Below are 11388 nucleotides of genomic sequence, written 5' to 3' on the forward strand. Positions count from 1 at the left end.
TCTACAGCAGTATAAATCAAGGGAAGTAAACATTCCGTAAATTAGAAAAATCAATTATCCTCGACGCATAACAGAAATTTAGGAAAATTTCTGACACTATGGAAACTAATGATACCCGGTTGATAAAATGTTAGAAACTGTTGATATTGTCACATTTTTATGCAATTCCTATTTCTATCTGCGTTTAATTCCTGATACCATCAAACTATCTTGGATGTGGTCTTCTCATGCTGCGCTTTGCTTGTCTTGGCGGCCAATGTGTTAGTTTAGATGTCTATTTACTTAAAATCTGTCCAATGGTAAATGCAAATTCCAAATTTAGCACAACCACAAAACAGGAAGTTCCTATTTAAATAAGCTAAAAGTCAAGCTAGATGACTTCAAGCTAGTTCTGTGATATCGCAGCGTGAGTTATAAAAATGGGTTTCGTCTGTTTAGAAAAGTTTAAATAAATGTTGGTCTGAGTCACATATCAATCGAAGGAACGATTTTAAAAAGCTTGATTGGAGTGACATACATTTTTATTTTATATAAATTATATTCATTACATTAAAAAATATTGAAAACATTATATTGATTATGTAATAAAGTAAGAATTTTATTTGCCGTGCTGTGCAAAGAAACAACGAAAAAATGCAACCCACAGTCACTAGACAAAATTAGGTTTGCAAATTTTATCTAAATGCATTTCCTTGCTTAGTTTAAAAATACTTTCAAAGAAAATGTAATTAGCAAATTTGGCAAAAAAATAAAAATCTTTCTTTATTCAATTTGTCTTCGCTTGAAATTATGATGGATTTTTCGGCATATTTTTCGAGTTTACTTACAGTATTTTAAAACAAAGCAAGTCAATTCAATGACCCACATTTGAATAATTTGCATGGACGCTCATGACCGTTTATTGACACTGATTGGCGTTTGATGAAGTCAATATAGAAGGGCTAAACCCACGTGAACTTTTACCTAACAAAATCAAGTTTTTAAAAGTACGGCTATTGGATTTTGAACGGTTACTACTGCATTTTCTATCCTTTTCTTATGTTAAGTGTAACGAGGACGCACAGGTTTGGCTGTAAACGAAAACAGTTAGGGAACGAGAACTGCTGACTGCATCACGCCACTTTTCACATAGAAATTTCGCGTATTTATCGAGTGATATGTAGTGAATGAATAACGAAAATAGTCATTGTTTAAACAAAAAATTGTGTCATATCAGCTCATCAAAAGTTGTGAGGACTGTAATATTAAAGTTCCAGCCAGTGGCGGTACTGGTGTGGTAGTTATATTTGTGTGGTTGAATTAATAACTACATCAATTTTATTACATTTGTTTAATGCCTACTAGTCATGTCTTTGTAACTGAAATGTATATTTTTAGGTCTATAGTAGTCATATAGAGTGAAATTTGACTAAATTTTCGAAGAAAATTGGCTAAATTATACTATGCTGAGATTTATACATTCGAATCATTAGTGACTCAAACGCGACTTTTACTTCACCAACATTTTTGAACTCAATTGTAAAGTATTTCCTGTTCTGCTATTTATGAACAACATTTTCTAAAAATGGAAATACGAAGTCTTGATTGCCGAAATGTGCCATTGTCATGCCTCCAGTAAAGGTGTCACCTTTCTTCCAAGTCGGTTATTTCAAATTTATTTTCACTCTTTCCGTTATATAGATCTTAAACACATATTAATCATAAACTGTAAGCAATGGAAGTACTGAAAAGTTTATTTGTTCTGAATAAAGTAATGGTGATGATTAAATCGACAAGAAGTTGAATACTAAGAAACTAATTAAATACAATTCATAAAATAGATTGGGCTCATTTAAAGCCAATTTAATATGCATGGATAGGATGATTAGCAAATCATAAAGTTTGGTTTTAGATCTCGTTTTACAGCATTAAACAGGCCAATGATGGCAAATAGAGTTTATGGGTTTTTTAAGTCACACATTTTTTAATGGTCTAATTTGCTCCGTTTTTGCTTATTTTCTTTTCCGTTTTTCAATCTTTGATATTTGCTTTAAAAATATGTATGGATTCAATCATTAACATTGATAGCTACATATTAAAAGAATTAATGATTTATATTTATTTAAATGAGAAAAAAATTGCCATTAAGTAGGTAACAGGCGGATTTTGACAAAGCAGTTCTGAGCAAAACTTTGATTACTTTTTATTTTAAAGCTGCTTTAATATTTTGATAATTAAGCTTCAGTTTGAGAGCAGGGAAGGGGTTGACACTGCTCTTGATCTATAAGAATAAAAACATTTTTGCATTTTAGTACGGCATTAACTAAAAGAACTAAAGGTGTAAATTAATACAAATAAGCCAATTTAAAATGAGAGGCGTGAAAAATATTATCTGTTTCACAATCCCTTCATCGATATTGCAAAATACAGAGTGATTGAGGTTTAATTTTGATCTTTCCAAATCGATATAGGTTACAATTATATTTCTACGTTATTTAAACCAATTTTTTATCATCATATTGAATATCATAAGCATCGCTTGCTGAAATGTCAAATATTTTATTGACTTACTGCAATATTTTAATAATGAGCTTTTTAACTTTAACGTGGCGTGAGGTAAACCTAATTAAAAAAATATATAATATTTTTCCGTACAAAAATTAAATTTAATATACATTTACCAAATTAATCTGATTAAATAATAACTTAAATTTGTTAAACTCAATTTCGACATATTGCCTCTTATCCATTTGAAAACCCACCGTGTCAAATTCTGAATAAAAGATGTTTTTGAAGTAGGAACTTGAAGGGGAATGATTTTATCTCATTAATTATGAAATATTACTTTCACATTTAAAAACAGATTTATTGCTGTTTTCGTTTTACTTTAAATTATTATTATTTGATAACATTGAAAAGTGATTGGTTGCTTTGAAACATGTTTGGTAGGAATTATGCAATACCGGTTATCGTTGTTTTTCTTATCACGTGTATGTTATGCACATTATGTAGACCACGCAGTTGCTGATAAAATTTTGAGGTAAAATTGATCAAAGAATTATGATGGAGCAACACATTGCCTTTATGTGAATTGCAAGACTTTTAGGTACCTACTTTGTTCGTCAGCAATCGATAAGAATTAATCATTCTTATATAAAACATTGGTAACTAATTTTTATTCCATCTGGAACTTTTACGAAATTGAAAACGATCAAAAATAGCCACGTATGTACTTTGTGGAAAGTTTTAATGAACACAGAAACAGGGATAATTTGGAGAGTCCGATTACCCTACTTGATAGTTGAATGTAATTATAGGAAGTTACCAAAAAATGATCGGAAAATAGATATAACTTCTCTATTATCTTCTTAGTTTTAAATTATGACAGAAAATTGGCAAATTTCATCAAATGTAGACAGTATTATGAAGGTCACTGCGTTTATCCAGTGCATTAAGGCATTGGGTTTTCTCATTAATAATGGTAACAATTTTTTTAAAAAGTTTGTCATAAAACTTCAGTAAATATTTCTTTTATATTCAAGCAAAAGTTCAAATACAGTTTTAACTTCAATCATACAGTGAATGCTTGTAGTCGCAGTACAGTGAATTATTCAATAATGTTTAATCATTAAACAGCCTGGACTGAAAATAACTAACTATTCATTGACCGAGTCCATAACCTAGACCTCTAAAATTGTGAAAACACTTTTGGCCCACTTTACAGTATGTTGCTATTAGGCGATACGTGCTGAAGTCCAATTCTACAGGGCGATGCGCAGTTGGTTGATGTTATTATTTATTTGGAGGCAGACTTACCGCGTGTGCCTCCAAAGCGAAATGATACATTTTTGATTCATAGATATAGAAAATTGAAATAATCTGAATAATGGCAACAATAAAGGAAGGCAACAGTGATCTGGAAAAGAGTGATTGTCAGGACGCGTTTATCGAAAAATGGAAAAACAGCGAACTGGAACTGTCGTGGAGACATTCTTTGAAACAAGTGAGTACCTCATTTGGTTATTTAACTGTAGWTAACACTGACTCATAATTATTTTATTGTATGCTCGATAYCGCGGTTTYTGCTATTGAAGTTACGGTTTCGATAATGGATTGRGGATTAGTTTTTATCGCAKGAGCTWCTAAATTTACTMGATTGRTAATAATTGAACAAACATGATATCTGTAACGYATCTTTAGCAAGCGYGAAATAAATTTGTACTTATTGACATTAAYTTATGTATTCGAGTTGTTGCTGATGAACGAATACGTTASGCTGTGATTGAAAATAWAGCATTTGTCAATTATTTATATGAATACTATGATGMTATGTACATTGAAAATATCAGGCCYRTGTATCTGCMATCTGCTGAATTTTTATAATTTACTTTTTAACTCATATTTTTTCATTTGCCAATCATAWCTGTTGGTTCCTTATAAGTGGTTTGTCGTTAAGAACTTGGAGAATAATGTTTGATTTGAGTAACTGTTAAATTATCTGTTTCTTTACTGGAATAATGTTATTATTCTTGTAATTTGCATGGCTCAATATAACCGTTTTTRATWKWTWTKAAATTTTATGTCAAAAATTACAGTTGCTGGAACTTGAATAATGATTAATTTWTTCTATRAGAAAATMTGGGTCAATTACTTTSAGTTTCATTACTTTATGAAWWKKATTTTAATAGAAGTTTGACAAGATYTTGGTAACTATTGGGCCAAAATGTTAAAAAAATAAGGTTCAAAATCAGAAAACGGAAAATTAATTTTTTCAAATGCTAAGCTCCAAGTTTGTAAATTGCATTGCATTTAGTATTGAAAACAAAAGTGAGTTTGTGTAAGATTGTCTATTCCAAAAGTGTTTAGTTTTAAAAATATTGCCAATTTAATGTTTTTATATGGCTACTTTGCTGCGATTTTTGATTGTAGTCACTCTCTCAGTTAACTTACTGGCAAGCAAGAGTGATTGACATTTAAAATGCCCAGCAAAATAGCCATATGAAAACATTAAATTGACAATATTTCGTAAACTAAATACTTTTGGAATAGATAACCATGCACAAACACCCTTATGTTTACAACTAAACAAGGTAAAAAAATTACGAAAATGTGGCGGTTTCTACTTGAAAAAATTGATTTTCAATGCGTGTTTTTCCTTTCATTTTGATAATTGTTTTTTTGATACTTTCATTTAATATTTATCAAAAAATGTTATCAATATTCTCATAGCCACGTAAGTCCTTGCCAACAAGGAATGGAACTTTAATTAAATAACACATAATTATTTACCTAAAAAAATGATATTTGTTCAAGCACATGCAACAATTATCTTCGACATAAAAACTCAAATACATCAAAAACGGTTGGACTTGCATATATGATATTTTGCAGGGAATATATTTAGAATTTAGAGTAGAATTCAAAAATAAGATACATGGTGTTCCGTCTAAAATAAACAAGTTGACACTTAGTTGAAAATATTTCATTCATCTAATTATAGTTTGCCGCTACCTTTAGATCGCTGTGGTTCCCAGTGGACACCCTATATAAAATCAGCACAAACCGCAATACAAATTCCGCAAAAATGGCAGCATGATTTTAGCGAAAACCACATTATAATCTCCGTTAAATCCGTTTTGTAAAATTTGCAAAACCATCGGTTGCACATGCGAGCAGAAAAACAACCCCCTCGACTAAACACTATAACCCTGGTTGCCATTTACTACTACTAAATAAATTGCAGTCCGCATTCAGACCGATGAAATTTCCTGAAAGCTCTATACTTTGTCAAAGAAATCAACGCCCTTAAGTGGCTCAAACTTTAAAGAGCTATGAGCTCCTAATTATGGCTAAACTCTTTTCGCCGCAACAATATTTTTAGATTGTTAGATTTCAAAAAACACAGCGAAATGCAGCCCCTTAGGGCGTTAGCTGCTAGGCCATCAAGAAAAAAAAATAAAAATAAACAAGTTCCACCTACCTTTAGGCTCTTCGGTCTGAATTCTGAGTCATTTTTACCGCCGAAGGAACAGCAAGTACAATTTACAGCAGAAAATATTTATTTATTTTACATTTGATTTGTAATGATCATATGAAAACCGCCTACTGCAGACAACCTCACTAATGTTGAACAGCTGAGTGGATACGTTTAAAGTTTCGAAAATGTAAAGCATCCCTATTAGGAATTCAAGAACTGTTTAATTTAGGGTGAATTTAACAGWASTACCACACTCAATTTAGATCCATATTGAAGATTTGATATAAGATCAGTTTACTGTATAAAATCTCACTGGTTAACGTATATATATATAAATAATCTTTATTTCCTACAGAAAAAGGCTATCGACCCAATCGGTTAACGTATAATATCTGACTAAATAAAATATGCAGAAATAAAATTTGCACAGTTGAAAAATTCCAACCCAGAATCCAGAAACGCCCTCGTCGTTCCTCGTCGAATAAATATTACATGCATCAATCTCATAAATTAAAAAAAGGTTCATATTAAAGTAAAAACGTTCTACATGGCAACCAKGGGCAAAGTTGCCGAGAKCAAACTTACCGAGAACTGCATCGTGCCATCTGAAAAAAAATAAAAACRTTCTTAACAAAAATATGCATATAGCAGAACCTAAATCCTAAGTCCAAAGTCCAACTATTTGAAAGCAGCAAAAGAAAGAACAAGATGCTGTAAACCATAAAACTCACTAGTTYTAGAMAAACTAGATATGTAGAGATTCTTCTTACCTGCCTTCTGCAAACTCGCGTTCCATCGCGCATTTTCTGTCCATTAATCCTCAACAAGCACACTTGAACACACCAAACTGGAACACACTGCAATTGAACACACAATCAAGGTCCATACAAAACGGAAAAATTCCTAATACTACAGTTAATAAATGGACATGATCTACTGCAGTTGCTTTAATGGCACCGCACCAAATCATTGTAAATTTCCCGACGAAACACAAAGAACTGCACCTGCTTCGTTTAATGCTTCCAGCAAACTGATTATTTTGAGACCCTTTCAAAAAAAAACCTAGCGATATTGTCGTTTTTACCACATTCCAAACGCACCGAGCTACAGAACCAACATGATGATATAACCATTTGGTTGCTCGTCCTTTGTATGTGCCATGGGTTTATTTTTTCTGTTCGATTTAAGTTTTTTTGATTACTGACAGTGTTGTCCAAAGTTCTGCTTCATACAGAAATATTTCAAATGAAGACTTCATGTTCCAACTTGTGTGGATTAACGCCGTAAACAAGCCAACTTTCGCAGCCAAAGATAAACATCTGATGGTTGCTCGCATTAGACTTTTCCTGCTAAATTAAATGCTCGCTCTTGGATCAACCCTTTGCACAATTTCGATGAAGCTTTTATGCCTTTTAGCTTGATGTTTTGTTTAGAGGTTGCTAACATGGCAGGKCTACATTCAAACCATGCCATGATTTGTAAATGCATTTATGCTTGCACCAAGAGCGACGGAAGTAACTTAAATTTTACATGAGTTCTCGGATTAGTTTTTTGTCCCATTTATATGAAAATTCGAGTTTTTGCGGCAAAACTTGAAACTTTGGACATTTACAATGTTTGCCTTATGTTTTATCGGATATATTCTGAACCTGATCACAGCCCTGTATAATATATCATATTGTATTTAGTGGAAAATAAGGCTTATAGGGAAAAATAATTGGCTTTCAAGAAAAACCTCTTGTAGAAGTACTGGCAATTCTAAATTTAGCTAAGTATTTGTTTTCTATAGTCTTTGGTTATTTTGGTTTAAACTTTGTTTGGTTATTTTTTGGCGATATTTTGTGTTGCTTTCGAGTTATTTTTCTGTTAGTTACATTAACAAAGTAAATGAATCAGTTTATTTGAAACTAGTTTTTAAACTCAGAAAAGTCGGCAAATTATTATTTCACAATAACTGTTCAACCTGAACTCCTATGGCTTCAATAAATTTATTAACTTTTTTAATAAATTATTTCTGCATCATTTAAAAAGCATTTATTTTTGCATGCACACAAACAATTTCGCGATGTTTTTTCAATAAATTCAATGTAATAATAGAATGTAAAATATTTCTTTTTGCGCTTAACTGACTGTAAAACAAATTCTGTCCATGACCTATTTTAAAAGTGTAAGTTTACGAAAATATTAAGGAAAAATTCTTTATATTTCATTGTTCAATATCTCGAAAACGGTGAAATATATCGAATTGCACTATGTATACATTTTTTGTCGGAAATCAGGTTCAGAATCTATTAAAAAAAAAACCGAAATACCCCGTACCTCGGAAACTATTAACTTTCGGATAAGATAAGGTTGATTAAAACCCGAAATGTTTGCATAAGCAATGTCAGTGAACTTTGTCACCCTGTAGGCTCATTATACGAAATTTGCTAATTATTTGATCGATTTTATATTATAATTAGAGTTGTTGTTTGCACATCTCTGGTTAAATTAGCTGTGCAATTGATAGATGATTATGAAGCGAAGCACCTGTTCTATAGTCCAACCATAGCTTCAATTTATCGCTTCTTACGCACGACTCGAAATACAAGTGCTTTAAAGACCGATTTCCAATTATTAATTTGTATGTGGATTAATATTCAGGAATACTATCCGAAACATGTAGCACATTCCGTCCCATGTATTACAATATTTTGATTCCATCTAAAGGAATTTTCCATAAAGGTTTAACATATTATATCTGCACTTACTACTAGCTATATTTTAATACTCCCGAAGAAATTTTAAACGGTTCCTTCTGCTTTAAATAAATATTATAGAGCCTAGCAGAAACTGCTCTGATATAAAAAAATTATCTGTTATTTTAGGTTTTTGCAGCATGTGTAGCACATTCCCTTGTAATCCATGCTGGCATAAATATGGCATTCAGTGCTGTTTTTCTACCACAGCTCCAAGAAAGTGACAGCACAATTAATATTAACCTTGATCAAGCATCCTGGATAGGTAACTAATAACCCACGTTCAATATTTGAAATTATAAATTTATTATTCCAAACTAGAAGGAAGTTTCCCATTATATTCTGCTCGCTGAACAAACAGCAAATGCCGAAATGTTTCAAATTTATTTTGCATATTATATGACGCGATTTCAATGTGTTCATGTACCTTTTGATTCCCTATACAATTAAACATAAAACGTTGAAATATGACCCCAAGAGAATGTTACATATTCATATACTATAGCCAGTTATTAATACAATATTAATTAATCAAATATGAAACAACCAACTCGGTTGCGTCCAGATTACATTATACTCAATATTAATGTTTTTTATTTCGGGCATAATTCAAATAAAATTAAAATGACCTGATATTCTTTTATTTTAGCAAGTCTGGTGACCGCATCTTTGCCTCTGGGAGCGTTAACTATAGGCGCATTAATGGACAGATTTGGTCGAAAAAAAATGTGCATGCTAACAGCATTGCCTTTTGCTATTTCCTGGATGTTGCTCAATTTTGCTACTAACGTTTGGTATATTTACGCTGCAAGAATTATTGCTGGATTTGGAGGTGGTAGGTATATCAACCTCTATTATAATACAGTTAAATCAGTTGCTTTAATTTTATTGTTTTAATTTTACAAACAACTGACAAATTCTCTGTAATTAATCAAAATAAATGTAAATTGATGATAAAGCTAGTAGGCAACATTGGACTTGATGGAATATTGCCATCTTTTTGTTAAAAATTTCAGGCCTCAGCACAGTAGCTCTAGTTTACGTGAGTGAAATTTCCCACCCTAAATACAGGCCGATGCTCCTTACTTTTAACAGTGTATTTGTAACTTCAGGAATTCTTATCACATGTATTTTTGGTAAGTACTTAGTAAGTTTCACCGAAAAATCTGTTGAACACATAAAACTAAATTTATTGAGCCTCCATCTCTAACTTAATCATCTATTATTGCAGGGTTTGGACTTCATTGGACAATCATGGTCAAAATATTCTTTCTCTTTATAACTCTGTCGTTGGTGGGACTAATGTTTATACCAGAAAGCCCCTATTGGTTATTAGTGTTCAAAAATGACAAAATAGAATGCTCTAAATCTATGCAATGGCTCTACAAAGATAAAATGGTACGAAAATGCTATACATTAGCCCGTTCATGTTCGCACATAATTCATTTTAGATCTTTGAAGAACAATATCATCGGATTATCGCATCGACTGACACTAAACCCGATGAAGGCTGCAAGAAATCTAAGCTAACGCAATTAAAAGAAGTTCTGAAATTTTACAGAAAGCCAATTGTATGGAAGCCCATGCTTATCTTGTTGCTGCTCTTTGCATTTCAGCAAGTTTCGTCCGCCTATGTCATCATATTTTATGCTGTGGACATTTTCAGGAGAATCGGGGGCAGCTTCAGACATATTGGTCTCATTGATGAGTTTGTAGCTTTGATTTTACTTGGCAGCATTCGTTTCGTTATGGCAATAGTTCTTGCTTTAATTTCTAAGAAAGTTGGTCGCAGATACTTGATGTTTGTTTCTGCGATTGGAATGATTTTTTCTAGCTTTTCGCTGGGGTTGTACATGTACTTTACTCGAACATCATCAGAAAATCGTAATGAGATTGGTGAGAGAAGTTTGCTTTCAAATAGCACACAAAATCTAGATTTAGACGTTGAACCAGACGGAACCATAGCAGTAATTTTGGTGCTTTGTTACATTTGCTTCAGTTCGTTTGGATGGCTGGTTATTCCATGGACTTTGATTGGAGAATTACTGCCTGTTAAGGTCAGAGGCATACTAGGAGGCGTAATGGTGTCAGTAGCTTACATACTAATGTTTTTAATTGTGAAGAGTGCTCCATTCTTAATGGACAGCGTGAACTTGGAGTATATTTTTATCGGTTTAGGTGTAGTTAATGTGTGTGGTTTGTTGTTCGTTTATATGTTTTTACCTGAAACTTTAGGGAAAACATTTTCTGATATCGAGAAGTATTTTGACGGAAGCAAAGACTGATTTTATGGCAATTGATGTGACAACTTTTTATTAAAAATGTACACGTTTTTTCTGTATTTTTATAGCATTTTGTGTTTATGTAAACTTTCATAGCTGCTGTGGCCATATGGGAACAACAAAAGCTTGTATGTATTGTTATGAAACTTTCAATAAAACACATTTTTGTGGAAAAGTTTCAATTTATTTCTTGTTCTACATACCCCAGTCATCCCCTAACAGATTAATTCATTTCCCATTTTTTACGGTTTCCTTTCTTTGAATTCTTGGAAATTAATTTTTCATTTGTAAAATCACAAGCTTTATTACTTTGCAGTAACTTTTCTTTTAACTTCAGTTTCGTCCGTTAATTTAAGAAACCTTTCCTGTTTGCATCAAATATTTAGTTTGGTGTTTTAGCACATATGTATGT

The 11388-nt window shown here is 32.0% G+C and overlaps 1 protein-coding gene across 6 annotated transcripts; it reads left to right on the top strand.

The window, feature by feature from the left end:
• Nucleotides 1–1086: 1086 nt before the first annotated feature.
• Nucleotides 1087–11151, top strand: LOC109544275 (facilitated trehalose transporter Tret1). Of its 6 annotated transcripts, none has more exons than XM_019914372.2 (7): nucleotides 1087–1229; nucleotides 3839–3982; nucleotides 8824–8959; nucleotides 9344–9529; nucleotides 9711–9830; nucleotides 9926–10092; nucleotides 10146–11151. In XM_019914372.2, exons 2-7 carry the CDS (start codon nucleotides 3866–3868, stop codon nucleotides 10977–10979), a joined length of 1560 nt encoding a protein of 519 aa, XP_019769931.2. In that variant the 5' UTR covers nucleotides 1087–1229; nucleotides 3839–3865; the 3' UTR covers nucleotides 10980–11151. The 6 variants fall into 6 exon arrangements, with proteins under 6 accessions (XP_019769931.2, XP_019769928.2, XP_019769929.2 ...); XM_019914369.2 differs by having other exon boundaries at nucleotides 1098–1276; XM_019914370.2 differs by having other exon boundaries at nucleotides 1098–1271.
• Nucleotides 11152–11388: the final 237 nt, after the last annotated feature.

This window comes from Dendroctonus ponderosae, unplaced genomic scaffold (assembly GCF_020466585.1).
Source record: "Dendroctonus ponderosae isolate FM_Combo_2020 unplaced genomic scaffold, Dpon_F_20191213v2 Dpon_F_20191213_4, whole genome shotgun sequence".
Lineage (NCBI taxonomy): Eukaryota > Metazoa > Arthropoda > Insecta > Coleoptera > Curculionidae > Dendroctonus > Dendroctonus ponderosae.